Below are 16090 nucleotides of genomic sequence, written 5' to 3'. Positions count from 1 at the left end.
GCACTTGTAGAAGCAGTTCACTTCAGCAACTGAGCTGGAAACCTCCTCACACACATGCTAGCTGGACATGGAGTCAGCCAAAGCATCTTTCCCCCAAAACCAGTCTCCCATGAAGATGTGATAAATGAGCTGATATTCTGCCACAGCACCTCTCCAGGCTTTGACTTTGATCATCAGGGGCCCCATTGCAAATACAACACTGCAGCTGGTGAAGGATTCTGATGCTGCCTAAAGGATGTTGCAGCAAACTGAGCATCATAATGAAGACACAGAGCTCCTCCACAAGTTTGTAACATGAACTCATGACTACATCTAGCTAATGGATTTTCTTCACTACAGTTAATCTACAGGACTCCTGCAAATAAGGTGTTTGCCTTCAATTTGTGTTGCAAGTATGAAATTAAGAGTAACTTAATTTCACACTTGGAGGAAATGATAGTTTGGCTCACCTATAAAAAAAAGGAACTTCCTCTCTTTCTTTGTGTTCATTACAGGATTTTTTGGACAACACTTCTATTTTTCATGAATGCAACATTTCTGGGATACAACTGTTTTATAAGACCATGCTAAACTTTAAGGTTTATTTTTCACTGCTGTAAATAAATCAGTTTTTATATGCAAGGTATGAATTTGGTCTCTCTTACATTCTGGATGCAACCAGCTTAACCCTTAGCCCAGTGTCATGCTATTAATCCCTTGCTTAGTTCACTAGCTAAGGCCCTGTGCTATAAAAAGTCCATTTGCTTCCTTCTTCCCCACCCCAGCACAAGCCTGCCTTGTTTGGTGTTTTCCCGGTACATCAATTAATTTAGGTTGCATTTCCATTAAGCAAACACATCTCTTTTAGACTACGGGATCCAGCCTGGACACTGTGAGGCCAGAGCATAGGTCAGCTGTGTTTCCACCTCTCCCCTGCCCTCATCTAAGCTTGAGCTATGTGCCAGTTTTGTGCTCAGTTCAGTAGAGATGCTATGTATAACCACAGCTAACTTGAGCATGGGGCAGGGGTTTTCTCCTATGGGCTAAAAGCACCAGACTTGGTAGAGTGAGGTAATACAGTTGGACTCAATGATCTTAAAGATCTTTTCCAACCAGAATGATTCCATGACAGCCAAATAGCTAGACTAAGCATTTCCACTGGGAATAAAATGCCACTGGAAACATCAGAGCACAAGGAATGCAGTAGGCATTAGTGTGTTCCCAGGTGTCCTTGGCTGACCAATGTCTCTGCAGCCTGTCTGCTCCATATACATCACAAAGCTTCTTGTAACTTCTTCAGAGGTTGTTTACAAACTAGCAAAAATAGAAAGAGACTTCTTTAAATAAACAAGTGTATTAATAACTTAATGACTGCCCTGAGAGGTTTAATTTAGACTCCTTGTAGTGAAAAGGAGACTAAGACTTGTGTGAGCTCCTCAGTTCTTCAGATGATGCTTCCCAGAAGACCGGTATGCTCTGTAAGTATAAAGTGACAGTCCTGGAAGTGTTGAAGACCAGACTGGATGAGGTTTTGAGCACCCTGGTCTAGAGGGAGGCATCCCTGCCCATGGCAGAGGGGGTTGGATCAAGATGATCTTAAAGGTCCCTTCCAACTCAAGCTGTTCTAAGAAACATGATAAACTGTGAAAGCAGCAGAGCCTTAATTTCTCTGTGGCACAGCACTTGGCACAAAGAGGCTTTACAAGCTCCTATACCACTGCCAATTGTATTCATAAACTGGGGGTGGGGGGCTGAGGGAGGTGGTGGCTTTTAAGGATACAGAGGGGCAGTTTGTTAAGTTACCTTTTTTCCCAGCTAAAAATACCAAGTCAGAGTAGAGGCTTAAAGGATCAGGTCAACTCTAATTTTAACTGAAGAGGCTTTCTCACCTCTGCCTGTATCAAAGGCAGTATCACAGTATCAGCATTCAGTGTCAGCTGTCAGAGATTTGGTAGCAATGCCACCACTGTTTTCCCTACCCCCCATCATCACTATTTAACAAGGGTAAAAATAGCCACCTCAATGCAGGCCCACTCCTTCCACTTCAGAGTGACTTCAGCAGCTGGTTCCCAAACCCACCTTTGACCTCGGCAAGAACAAGTTCAACCAGAATCTACTTACTACACTGTGACCCAGCTGCATCTCTGCAAAAGCAGCTTCCTTCAGCTGCATTCTGTAATTCTCAGCTCCATTTCTCACAGCAACACCCATGGAATTTACAACAAGAGCCTTCAACCTCCACACTTCACCTCAGGTCCATCCTTTCTTCCTCGTCCTCCCTCCCTGGCCACCCTCCCCATTTGCCATTCTGATTTTTTTAGGCCACCTTTTTTGTGCATTTACATTCCTGCAAGAGTTTGTGGTTGCATTTCCACAGGGAGATTCAGGGTCTAGCTAATGTGTTTGCATGGCACAAATACTCTGAAGAGCAGAGGTGCCATGCCCCAGGTCTGTGATTTGACTCTTGGTGAGAGGAAAACATCCATTTGAGGAAACAGAATCAGAGAATTGTTTTGCTTGGAAAAGACTTCTAAAATGATTGAGTCCAGCCCTCAACCTACGACCAATGTGGCCATTAAACAATGTCCTAAAGTGCTGTGTCCAAATGTTTCTGGAAGACCTCCAGGGAAGGTGACTCCACCACCTCCCTGGGCAGCCAGTTCCAATGCCTGACCACTCTTTCAGTAAGTGAATTTCCTAATACCCTATGATAATATTCCTGTGAGGTTTGTGGAATGGATTCAGAGTAGGTAGCACCAGACTCCTTGCCCATGCATTTTCAGAGCTCTGATGCCACTGTGCACAGGCCAATGGCACAAAGCCACTCTCTTCCTACACTGCAGGGGACTTACAGCTTTCTTCACTCCTTTATGGTAGAAGCCATGCTACATTTTATCTTCCACCTTTCCTTAATGACAATTCTTACCTTCAGAAAGCAAGAGGAACCATCTGAGACAGCCAGGGTCTGTCTCAGGGTTCTGGCAGGACGCAGGGTAAGCGAAACCCAACATGTAAGACTGCCACACGTTTCTTCTGCTGTGCTAATTACTGTGGGTTAGCAGCTTCACTGCACAGTAAATGCAGTAATTAAATTATTTAAGCTGGCCCTACAGGTGCACCTTGCAGTCTCCTCTCTGGTGAGACTTCTGCAACAAGCTTATAACAACAGTAACTTAGAAAAAAGTAAATATTTATGTTCTTACCGGAGCTGGAAGAAGGTCCCGCACTGCTCTGCCTTTTGGTTTGCATCATCCAATCACCCCAGAAGCTCCTTATTAACTTGAGAACGACGTGCACCTGGCCAAAGAGGGGGCGGGGAGAGCACACCTGAGCTGAATTAACCCCTCCCTATTAACCCCTCTGCTTGCACTGCAGACGGTGCTGTTGATCAGTTAAACCTGATCTGCCTGGGGTAGAAGTGCCCCTAGCAACGGGCAAACTGTCTCAGCTGGAGGGTTAAAAAGGTTAATCAGCCAGACAGAAAGTGGGTGGGGCAGGTAAGCTTTACACTGCTGGAATGTGGGGAACAGCGAGCAGGGAAGCACCACTCCAGGCCGGTAGAGAATCAAGGAACCAGTTACGTTTGTTACTTTCAAACCTACTTTGCAAAGCCCCACAAGGAAAAGCATAAACAGCAGAATGTGGGAGGCCTCATATGGCATGCACAAAAGTGCAGATACTTTCCTCTGCATTCCCGAGAGCCCACAGCCAGAGAAAGGACAACCAAAGAGCTTCTATTCAGCTCAGCAAAAGCAGCCTGAGCAAAGCAGCATTTACAGGGCTCCCGGGGGAGAAATCCTCAGAGGGAAACAGCAAAGAACAACTTTGGAGGTAGAGGAAGTAAACCCAGGAGGCCCTCTAGAGATGCCAACTGGTAAAAAAACAATGGATTAAAAAATGTCCTTAAATTGCCAGTTAAAATGGATCTCAGCAGTGGCAAACTACAGGTGCTTAATGAAGCGACATAGCTCCAGATCTGCTGTTTAAACTCAGCCACCCTCCAATATTCTCCAGCATTTCCCCCTTAGCGTTTGGAAGCCCACATACACCCTGGGGAGCGCAGTCACACCTGCAAAACAACTGCACTGCCTAACTCCTCCTGTTCCTGGGGAGGTGTTAGGAAAAGTTTTCAAGATGCTAATTCCAAAATGCTCTAACAGGCCTGCAAGGGCTGTGCCTTCTTCTACCAGGTAGATCAAGCTGCTAAGATTGAAGTGGCTCAGGTGGATCTGGACTGGCAATGCAAGGGGGAATTATTTCTAGCTCAGTGGGCCCACAGGACATCAAGGAAGGAATGGAGAGGTCCACTTAACCATGGATACTATTGCACAGGTTATCCATGAATGTGAAATGTGCTGCAATCCAACAGGCCAAGTGGGTAAGGTCTCTATGGTTAGAGGGATGATGGATGAAATATAAATATGGGGAAACCTCTCCTTTTACTCTGCCCTGGTGAGGCTGCATCTGGAATATTGTGTCCAGTTCTGGGCCCCTCAATTCAGCAAGGACCTCAGGAAACTGCTTGAAAGAGTCCAGCACAGAGCCACAAAAATGGTTAAGGGAGAGGAACATTTTCCTTATGAGGAGAGACTGAGGGAGCTGAGGCTCTTTAGCTTGGAGAGGAGGTGACCTCATTCATGTTGATAAAGATGTAAAGGCTGAGTGCCCAGAGGCTGGAGCCAGGCTCTGCTCAGTGATACCCAATGACAGCACAAGGGGCAATGGGTGGAGGCTGAGGCACAGGAAGTTCCATGGAAACATGAGGAAAAGTTTTTTCAATGTGAGGATGATGGATTTTTTTTTTTTATTCTTAATATTTTTGGGTGGTTTTTTCAATTTTTTTGGGACATTTAAAATTGTTTTCTTCCTAACTTTCAACATGTACATTCTTATACCTTTTTTTAAAGGATTATCCTATTATTCCTTATCCTATTGATACTACTTTTTAAAAGCCTATAGGAAAATACACTGCTACACTACTACATTCATTTATCAGCCCTGTAGGGTAAATCCTGTTGTGTCCTTCAGCTGCACCTCTCAGTGTTTCTTCACCAGGTCCAAGATCTTCCAGAGGTTTTTGGTCACATGTGGAGGCTGCTTAGCAGCAGACTCCCTGAGGCTGGAGCCCATCTCTTGATAGAGGCTCTGTGCGAGCTTGGTGACCACAGCCTTGATCTTGTCGCCTGGGACAGGCAGGGCACTCTTTCCCAGGAAGAACCAGAGCACAGGCAGGGCGTAGCACTTGACAGCTTGGGGTTTTTTGGGATACAGAGATGTCACAAGCCCTGCCAGAGAAAGGGACAAGCTTCTTAACAAGCCATGCAAACTTTACTTGTAGTTCTTGGAAGCCTTTTCTGATTGGCAAGCACAGAGAGCCTCCTGATCCGGGAACAGGCAGCAGTGGCTGACCACAGACTCACAAACTGCCTTCAGTTGAAAAGGATCTTAAAGACCATTTATGTCCAACCCCCTGCCATGGGCAGGGACACCTCACATTAGACCAGGTTACTCAAGGCCTCATCTAGCCTGATCCTCCAAACTTCCAGGGATGAAGAATCCACAACTTCTCTGGACAACCTGTTCCAGTGTCCCACCAGCCTCATAGATTCATAGAATGGTTTGGGTTGGAAGGGACCTTGAAGATCATCTATTTCAAATCTCCCTACCATGGGCAGCAAGAACTTCCACTAGATCAGGTTGCTCAATCCCCCATCCAACCTGGCCTCCAACACTACCAGGGAGGGGGCATCCGCAGCCTCCCTGAGCAACGTGGCAACCTCCCTGGGCAGCTCTCACAGTAAAGAACATCTTCCTAATGTCTAATCTCTTTCACCTCTAAATTAGTCTTCCACTTCTGATGCATTTGAGAGCAGAAAGTAAGAACTCTGTCCTCTCTGGAGACTCTGGTGAAGGCTGCAGGATGCCCAGGGCTGTTACACTGAGCTGCTGGGTTCTGCAAAGGCAATGCCTGCCCAGCAGCCAGCACTGCAGTTAAGGCCATGCCCTTGAACACAGCCTTAAATGTGATGTCCTTCTTGACTTAGATGTGGAAGTTAGCTAAGAAAGCAATACCTGAGAGGTGTTCTGTGACATCAAGCAGAGCTTGGCCACTGAGGTAACGCACTCGGAGGGCAAGGCAGTGCAGCAGCAAGGTGTTATCTGAAAAAGAAACATTCATTTGTCATTAATACTCTTCTGAGTTTATAAGACACAAAAGGGAAAGGGGGGAAAGAAAAGAAACTAAAAAAGAAAAGAAATTAAGAAAGAAAATGGGTGGCAGGGCATTGGTAACTGGATTTTGTCAAACAAAGTAAATTCCTGCCATTTTCTGAGTCTTTTTCTTCCTCTTTCAGCTCACTTGGGAAAATTTTCAATTCAAACCCAAAAGCTCTCTTTTCACAGTGTTAAATCCAAAGCTCACTGCTGTATAGGGAGCGGTGTTAAACATTTCACACCAGGGCCCTCCGAATCTGAATCACATGTGAGTAGTCAAAAGGGTTTGTGTCCCAGAGCATTACAGAAGTGACCTCCTGCCTCCTCTAAGGAAAAGGGTGAGAAGGCTCAGAAGTCCACCCATGCACTCACATTTTAAGGCTAAGTTGGTGTCAAATCTTTTAAGTTACCTGTTGGGATCTATGGGCAAGACTCCAAGTTACTCTTACCAGAGAGAATTACTGCTCATTGCCAACCTCATTTGCTCCCAGGGGCTCTTGTAAGATCAGATCTTGGCAGAGCCTGGACAACACACTCACTTCCCAGTACCTGACTGTCATATGTAGTTTAGTTTTTCCTGTGCTGCCTGTTGTTGATTTGGGCTCTTGTTTTACTTTTGAGATGGTTGCCTGGGCTAGTCTGCAAGCCTCCAGCCTCACTGCTTCAATCAGCCAAGCAAAGCTTTGCTTTGCTTTGCTTGGAGGCAGAATTCCCATGGGACATGCTGTGATACCTCACGGTGTCACCAGGAGTGACACCAGTAAAGCAGACAACCTGCTGCTTTGTGAGCCACTACAGAGCCAGATCCCCAAGTGGCTTTCAGCGGTACTGTGCTAGGAAATGCTCACGTTTGCATGAGATAGAAAAAAGGAAGTCCCTAATGATCTTCTTGCAAGCATGCAAAAAAGAACTGATCCTGCCATCCTAATTAAGTTTCTGCCTTTGTAATTACAGTCTTCTCATCTACCTTTTCAAACAGACACTTCACTTTTGGCCTCACACTCTTGGCAGTGTTGGCAGACAGTGTTTTACACTTGCTGTGCCTCCCCAGAGTTACTTTGCAGCTGCTGCTTTAAAAGAAACACTCCTGTGGTGGGTTGAAATTAACCACCACAATAAAATTGCCAGACTAGCTGAGAGGAAGCAAATGAAGCTGTATTTACAAGCAAAACTGCAAGCTACAAATGCAATGAACATGTACAAAATATACAATATTTATGTATCTTTACAATTTATAATCAACACAAGAACCCCCCTGGACAAAACCAGGGGGTTACCAAAGGCTTCCCCCTGTCTGCTCCCTCCCCCTGCCAACCCAAAGAGGACCAAGCAATGTTTTTTCTAACTCACTTGCATTTTTGCATGGAGCATTAAAGGTGACAGATGAGGAAGTCTTACCTAAAACAGGATCTGAGGCATGTCAAACACAGCCTCTCAGAGCAATAGCTGGGCTCCTAGCTACAAAACTCAGCAAAGCAAGGGGACAAGATGCTGTGCTTTTCTGCTCTAAGCTAGGAGCACTGCATAATCCCTTAGAGCTCTGCCAGTGTATTTTAGGTTGCAAAGGCAGGTCATTTTATGAAGGCACATGGGAAGGTTTTGCTTGTGCATTTTTCCACTACAGCCTTCTTACCTCCACTGAAGCCCTAAGTGTTGAATTTTGAGACATTTGTGATGCATCTGCCTGCCTGAATTTTTGCAAGTGTCCATAAAAATGAGCAGAACCCCAAAAAAAGTATACATTTTTTATATATATATATATTTTGCCTTGTTTGCCTGAGCCTACCTCTCATTAAAGTCAGTGTGTGAGAGACAAATCTACCTTGCTCCTGTTCTGACATCTGCCAGCATGGAAAATTTACAACGATTGCTCAGAACTGGGGAGTAGGAAATGACAGAAAGCTCCATACAAAACCACAAAGGGATCTGTTTGCTGCATCCTCTGTTAGCAGAGTTCTGCATCTTTTCCCCAACCTTCTCCCAGGCACCACAAAAAAAAAAAGGGTGAGGAGGGGTGGGTGAAGGCCAAGAACAGTACAAGTCATACACCCTTCTCCTCACTTCACAGGCACAATCCTGTTCTTGGCACAGAAAGGCAGAAGGTCAGCAAATTCCCCGAGTTCATGAAGCAGCTGATGAGAAGAAGGTTGGTTATTCCCCTTTAAGACCTGCTTCTTCAACACTGATTTTTCAGGCATATTCACCCAGGGCTGCATTTTCACAGCCAACATAAATCTGCATGGCAAGGGAATTTACAGCAGACCTTGGCTATGTAGTTATTGGCTATAGCAATCTTGCCCCATGCAGAACAAAGTGTGGAACAAGCCATCATTTACAACTGGATTTATACCTGTTTGTTCTAAAGAAATGAACTTGGCAAATCATAAATTCTCTTTAAAAAAAATAGAATAAAAAGAGGAAGAAAGGTGGAAAATAGACAGGACCAACTAATGCCCATAGTGTAGAGCCTCTGAGGAAGCTGTTCTGCAAAAGCTCTGATGGGCCAGCATCACTTCAGGCCAACAGCAAAGCAATGAATTTGGGAAGTCAAATTGGAACCAAACAAGCTCAAAAAATGCCTTTGTCCCTGTACCCTAGGAAAGTTGTACTCTAGCATTTGTTATTCAGCTCTTCTGTACTGAAGCAGGCAAGCAGCACAGGGCTTTTGGGACTTTGGGGAAATGTTGCTACATGTTCAAGCCTGGCTGAGAACTGGTACTCAAGGACCACACCACTACAGCTTCTGGTTACCCAGCTCACCAGTTCATAGAATCTCAGGATGTTAGGGGCTGGAAAGGACCTTCGAAGATCATGGAGTCCAGCCCCCCTGCCAGAGCAGGACCATAGACAGCACAGGTCACACAGGAACAGATCCAGATGGGGCTGGAAAGTCTCCAGAGGAGACTCCACAACCTCTCTGGGCAGCCAATTCCAGTGCTCTGTGACCCTCACAGTGAAGAAGTTCCTCCTCGTGTTGAGGTGGAACCTCCTGTGCTGGAGTTTCCATCCATTGCCCCTTGTCCTATCCCAGGGTGCAAGTGAGCAGAGCCTGTCCCCTCCCTCCTGACCCCCAGCCCTCAGATATTTATCAACATTGATTAAATTCCCTCCCTCTCGATCTTCTCTCCAGACTAAAAAGCCCCAGGTCTCTCAGCCTCTCCTCACAGGCCAGTGCTCCAGTCCCTCAATCATCCTTGTAGCCCTCCATTGGACTCTCTCCAGCAGATCCCTGTCCCTCTTGAACTGGGGAGCCCAAAACTGGATGCAATATCCCAGGTGTGGACTCACCAGGGCAGAGTAGAGGGGAAGAAGAACCTCCCTGGATCTGCTGGACACACTCCTCTTACTGTACCCCAGGATTCCATTGGCCTTTCTGGCCACCAGGGCACATTGCTGTCCCATGCAGGACTTCTTGTCCACCAGGACTCCCAGGTCCTTCTCCACATGGCTGTTCTCCAGTAGATCACCTCCTAACCTGTACTGATGCAGTTTATAATTCCTTCCTAGATGCAGGATGCTGCATTTATCCTTGAACCTCATTAGGTTCTTCTCTGCTCAGCTCTCAGTCTGTCCAGGTCTCGCTGAACAGTCCCACAGCCTTCAGGCTATCAGCCAAGCCTCCCAGCTTGGTATTGTCAGCAGGAGTTCAGGCTCCTTGACACACAGCATAACTAACACGTGTGATCTGCAAACCTGGCACCCACCATAGAGCCCCAGCTCCCTGCATGCATGCACAAGTGCATGCTCACCAGCTCTCATCTCACATTTCAACAGAAGTCAGAGCTGGAGTAAACAGCAGATGAAGAGCCTCAGGGACCAGAAGCTTCTGGTCACAGCTGCAGCGATGACAGTTGTAGCACAGGCACTGCCAGCGTGCTTCTGAATTGACACCAGCAGACCAGAAGGGAAAGCCAGGCATGGATTCATCTCACCAAACTATAAACACTTCAAGGTTTCAGCAGATGTAAACATCTTCAGCAAGGCACACAGAGAAGCCTGAGTGTCCTTCCCTGATGGAACTGTGTGCAAGAAGAAAACTAGGCAAGAGCAACACCTCCCCTCTAGATCCCTGAGGCTTTTTGGGCTGCCAGTGCACATTGCTGGCTCACATCGAGAAAGGAGCCAAGGCATTTCTACCCCCACAGACATGCAGATCTCCAGGATGGCTATGGAACAAACATTTCATCCTTCATCTGGTCTCCACTATGATGTTTATTATTAAATTCAAGGTTTCAACCTTTGAATTCCAAAGGACATTTTCATTTGGGATTTCCATGGCTATTTTACTACCACCTAGAACTGCAAAATGAGTGACTAAGTTCAAAGCTTTTCATAGTGGGATCAGCAAGGGCCAGACAGTATCTGCTCAGGAGAGCTGCCACTACCAGAGCAGGGAGCAAAGCCCAGTGAGAGCCAAGATCCTCCACCACCTGTTCCAGCATGCATTCCTTTCATCTTCTTTTAGTGGATGTAAACTTAGCAGAATGCAGAGTTTTAAAATCCAATTCCATAAAAGCCAAATGCATGCAGCTTCCCAGCAGGAAGGGAGGGAAAACCAGCCATGACAGATGTGAGTCACTTCCCTCATGCACTTCTGGCAGGAACTTAAAATAATCCCTGGAATGTCCCCTCTGCTGAATTAATAATCAGCCATATAATCCAGGTGCTAAGCAGCATCCATTCAGCTGCACATCACAATGTGATACAACAGACTGGGACAGAAAGACTGCAGGCAGGATGTCATAGAATCATAGAATTGTTAGGGTTGGAAGGGACCTTGTGGTTGTTTTAGGCTATGCCTTTAAAACTTTTTCACAGATCTTGAACAGAAAGTGGTAAAATGTAAATAAATCACCACTGGGTGTGAAAAGGAAAATAATGATCCAAACAATCCCATGGGAGAGTTATCTGCCATGAGATTTGGTTTGCAAAACAATTTCTCTCTCTTCTTGCTTCCTCAGGCTGGGAGACACTAACTTTGTGCTTCTGCTGGCTTCTGCTTGAGCTTGGCTGCGTTGTTTTGACTAAGTTCTAACTTCTCTGCTCCTTTCTCTTGTTTCTTTTGTGTACAGTGAGGTAAGGGGGAGGCAGAGGGGGAGAAGCTATTAGCAGCTCCCCTGGTCTTTGTCCAGGGGGCCCTTGTGCTGTTTATCACTTGTAAATACCTGTAACTACTGTAACTGATGTGTATTTTGTACATATTCATTGCACTCCATTGTAGATTGCAGTTTTGCTTGTAAACACAGCTTTCATTTGCTTCCAGCTGAGCTGGTCTGGCAACAATTTCATGTTGGGAGGAATTTTCAACCCACTACAGACCTCAAGGATGATCTAGTTCCAGCACCCCTGCCATGGGAAGGGACTCCTCACACTATATCACCAACAGCTTGCAGCAGCTGGATATTTCCACAGATGGCAACAGCTATCAACAGATTCAGTGTTGACTTGACTCTAAGATGGAGAAGCCTCAGCTGAGGAGAGTCAGCTGAAGTTGGCCTTACCTAGGTGAGCAATGGATTCTTCCAGCCCTTTCCTAGCTGCAGCGTAAGTCCCTGGGTGCTTCGAGTTCAGGTTGTCAGTGATTGCTGATACCACAAGGAACAGCACTGGCTGTAAGGCATCTCTGAGGAGTGGTATCATCAAAGCCAACACCTCCAATGCCTTCTGTTTCACTTTCTTGTTCCAGTCCTGAAGTCTTGGGACAAAAGCATCAAAAACCTGTGAAGAGAACAACCAACATGAAAGCTGGATTAAAATGTCTGTGTTTCCAGATGGGATGTAGAAACAAGCACCCAGCAATTTAAGAGATGAAAGTAGTCCTTCCTGTCACTACTTGCAAGCACAATTTGCCTGTTTTCCTGTGGGCTACTCTCCATCATGGTTGCAAAAAGGCTTTGTAACATTTTATTAAGGGGCTTGGGCGCAAACAGAATGGTGAGGTGGTGTTTACCTATAAATCCCTAAATTAATCCCATTTTTAACAATGCAAAGTAGTGTTTGTGGTATAGATGTGTGAAACAAACAAGTATTCACAATGCCCTTTTTGCCATAAAGTTGCCTCAAGTGCTGAGGGTAGTTTTGATTTTGCCAAAACTGTGGGTAGATGAGATCCAAGTTTTGGGTTGTCTCAGAACCTGCGCCTGGAGAGGTGCAGGGCTCTGATGAGCTCTTCAAGTTGTCTAGCTAACAGGTAAATTTCTGACATTTCATGTGCTGTGCAGTCCTCATTAGAGCAGGTTCAGTCCCCTGACAGCCACAGTATCATGCACCATTTTCTAGAAAAGGGTAAAAAAGCAGGTGCTGGGAGAAGGAGGAAAAGAAGATCTTTCTCTAGCCATTTTCATCCTATTTCCAAAGAGAAAAAAGGACCCCCAGGAAGAGTAAGGGAAGTCCTTCCCAAACACAGAAGGGCTGTGAATAGAAGGGAACAGGCAGAGCTGTGTTTGCACAGACAAGACACAGTTCACAGAGGCATCCTTTAAAAAAGACACCACCTTTGTTTTTAATCAACACAGCCTGATACTTCTCTCCTCCATCCCAACTCATTTTTCTTCTAGAAAATAACTGCCAAGCTTTCAGAGGCTGGACTTCCTCTATTTCAACCTAGCTGGTAGGAGGAGACAGCAGAAGATAAACAACAGTAAATTCTGCCAGCATCTCCTGACCAGGCCTGCCAGAGTCACTGTAATAAAAATGTATATTTTAATCTATTTTATAAGTAATCTTTCCTGGGGGTGGTACCTTCAAACACCACCATGACTTAGTTACAAAGTGTGTTCACAGGTTGTGGGTTTTACACTGCACACATAAAGACAGTTGAATGATGTTAAGCACAGATCTAACATTTCCAATACAGCAATTCAAATTGGAAATACAGGTGCTGTGATCTGTGGTTTTCCCACAAATGGGATTCCATGGAAGATTGGCTGGGAACTCATGACTTGCTCCTCTCTCTGGTATCTTCTCAGATGCTGTGGCTATGATTCGAGCAGCCCTTGGCTCAGAGAGGGCTGGGGGCCTCTCTCTTCTTGTGCCCAGTCACTGGGCTGCAGCCTCTTCTGGGATTCAGTTCCCTTGGAGCTTTTCCCCTTTCTGCCATGGTCCAGGTGCAAGGCCTGGGTGAAGTTGTTGGTCTGCTAGAGAAGCTTCTCCAGCTGCTGCTCAGGCAGCATTTGGCTCTAGTTGCTTGCTGGGTGAGAACAATGCGTGTTACCTGTCATCTTGGCTGGTTTAAATACTGCCCCAAGACAATTAATGTCCTTTGGTAACACAGAACCCTGATAACTGGACCTATGGGATGGGGCATATCCAAACATGGTCGGGGCACACACAGTTCACAGCTGTCTTACAAAGTTAATTACACCTGGTACATGTTTATCTGGACCCCAGAAACTGTCCAGGTTAGCACATTTGCAGGTGCTTGGCCCATTGTCTGAGCTAGGACATGTCTGGGGGTTTGACCCTTCAGGACAGTAACACATCTGGATGGAAATCTCACCAGGAAGCCTGGAGATGAACTAAATTATTAGGAGTGAGAAGGGACCAGCACATCCCAAATAACTGGTATGTAGTGCCCAGGCACAATGAATTGACTTCTCTAGAACAGGCTCAGGGAGAGAACTAGTGCAAAAAGAGCAATAGATGCCCTACTTACTTGGACAATGTTATTGCAGATGGACTCAGGAATGTTTCTGCAGTGATCTAGGAGGAGCATCACTCCATTGATGCGCGTCTGAAACTCTTTCTCTGCCAGGAGCTTGTAAAGCTCTTCAAGCTTATGAGTTTCTTCTGCAGCCCGAGGTAAGGTGGAGCAGATTCCCTTGCAGGGTGCAACATGGACTTGAGAGCCAGACCTCAAACTGGGAAACAAAAACAAGGCAAGACCTTTTAGTGGTAACATCTTTACCTAGCTGTGAAGCAAACATCTCAAGAGAACTTCCTAATGATGTGGTTTCAGCTAGATCCCCATCTGCAAAGCAACTTGGATCTCCTGACAATCATTACAGGAGACAATCTGCAAGTAACGTTATCTCTGGTGCTTACTCAGGAAAACCAGGGTGCCAAGGATGGGATTCATCTCAGTTATTTTCACTTGTCTTCCTAGGTACTCATCTAGCATCCCTTTGTGAGGAGAAATCAGCACTACTCCAAAGTTTAAATGTTTCATCTTGTGGGAGGAATGAGAAGTAAATTACTTACACTGGAGAAGTGTCTCTACAACAGCTATGGAAAGCTGGATAAATAGCTCAGATGCATCTGAACAGATGAATCCTACCCAGAGGGATTAAGGGGGCATATCTGAAAGGATCCAGAGGATCAGTGACAAAGGAAAAAACAGAAGCCTGACATCTCACCACTAGATGCACATTATTGCTTCCCTAGGGACTGGATCCATAGTTTAACAGATCCAATGGTAACAGTTCTTTTGGATCAGTGTCTCTCTTCATGAGCATGGAGAAATCCTCACTATGCTAGTTAGGTGTGTGGTCACCTTCCTGCACCACTGAGCACAACAGAGCTAAATAAATCCACTCTTATATCAGAGGAGAGCAGATAGAAGTAGCTCTCCTGTTGGCATGGGTAGGAAGGACCAAATTCCTACCCTGAATGCTGATTCCAGCATAGGGGTAAAAACCATGCCATTAACCAATGATATGAATTATTACAAGAGTCCAACAGGGAGCTACCAGGATGATGAAGGGAGTGGAGAATGTGCCCTATGAGGAGAGGCTGAGAGACCTGGGGCTTTTTAGCCTGGAGAAGAGAAGACTGAGAGGGGATTTAATCAATGTTTATAAATATCTGAGGGCTGGGGGTCAGGAGGGAGGGGGCAGGCTCTGCTCACTTGCACTCTGTGACAGGACAAGGGGTAATGAATATAAACTACAGCACAGGAGGTTCCACCTCAACATGAGGAGGAATTTCTTCACTGTGAGTGTCACAGAGCACTGGAATGGGCTGCCCAGAGAGGCTGTGGAGTCTCCTTCTCTGGAGACTTTCAAGACCCATCTGGATGTGTTCCTGTGTGACCTGAGTTAGATTCTATGCTCCTGCTCTGGCAGGGGGGTTGGACTTGATGATCTTTGAAGGTCCCTTCCAGCCTCTAACATCCTGTGACCCTACATAAAAAGTCCACATTGAGACATCTGTTGACCAAAATGGCTCAGGAATTATCTTGCTGGTACTGTCTGAAGGTCAGAAAGCCATGACTTAGGCCAAAACACATGTATGGATAGTGCTGGTTTGGGGAATGGCAGCTTCCTTCTCAACTTGGACTTCTTATCAAACCATACACCTAAAAATTACTTCACTCAGAAAAGAATACCCCAACTGCAATGGCTTGTGCCACAACCCTCCCCAACGCTGTCTCTGCCACTGCACTGCACCTTCTCAGCTGCAACCTTTCCTCTTTCAATTTTTGTGGCAAACCCTCCACAGAGTTTGTGTTCAACCTAACACAGAAGTAGACCATTTTTTTTTTTACCATAGAAGATTTGTGGAGCAAGGAAACAATATCTGGCACAGTTCATCACCACCAGAAAGATTACACAGGGGAAAAGCCATGCAAAGCTTGTCATGTGCTTTGTCAGACATGACAGACAAGCTCATTACCCTCTATCAGAAGCTGAGATGTCCTGTAGTATCCTCAAGTTGCTGTTACTAGGCTTTTTGTCTTCTCTGATAGGGGGAAGTTCACATTTCTTTTCTTCTACTCCCTACAAAGATATATTTAAACAAAACAAAACAGCAAAACAAAACCAGAACCAAAACAAAAAGAGTAAAAAACAAAACCAACCATGAATCTATAGAAGATAAGAAGCTGCTTGTTGAAAGCATGAGTTATAGCCAGGATCATTGCTACCAAGGAAGGCTGAGGAAAACATTTTGTAACTTAGAG

The 16090-nt window shown here is 45.6% G+C and overlaps 1 protein-coding gene across 1 annotated transcript in view; it reads right to left on the bottom strand.

Annotated features, from left to right (window-relative positions):
* Positions 1-5016: 5016 nt before the first annotated feature.
* TOGARAM2 (TOG array regulator of axonemal microtubules 2) overlaps positions 5017-16090 on the bottom strand; it is a 46698-nt gene continuing 35624 nt past the window's right edge. Inside the window, exons 12-16 of the mRNA XM_054169053.1 lie at positions 15805-15908; positions 13847-14051; positions 11694-11910; positions 6052-6138; positions 5017-5264 (exon numbers count right to left, since the gene is read on the bottom strand). Of these exons, the coding sequence (XP_054025028.1) occupies positions 5017-5264; positions 6052-6138; positions 11694-11910; positions 13847-14051; positions 15805-15908 (861 nt within the window). The remainder of the gene's footprint in view (positions 5265-6051; positions 6139-11693; positions 11911-13846; positions 14052-15804; positions 15909-16090) is intronic.

Source organism: Dryobates pubescens, chromosome 2, assembly GCF_014839835.1.
Source record: "Dryobates pubescens isolate bDryPub1 chromosome 2, bDryPub1.pri, whole genome shotgun sequence".
NCBI lineage: Eukaryota > Metazoa > Chordata > Aves > Piciformes > Picidae > Dryobates > Dryobates pubescens.
This window is presented reverse-complemented; position numbering and strand designations above follow the sequence as displayed.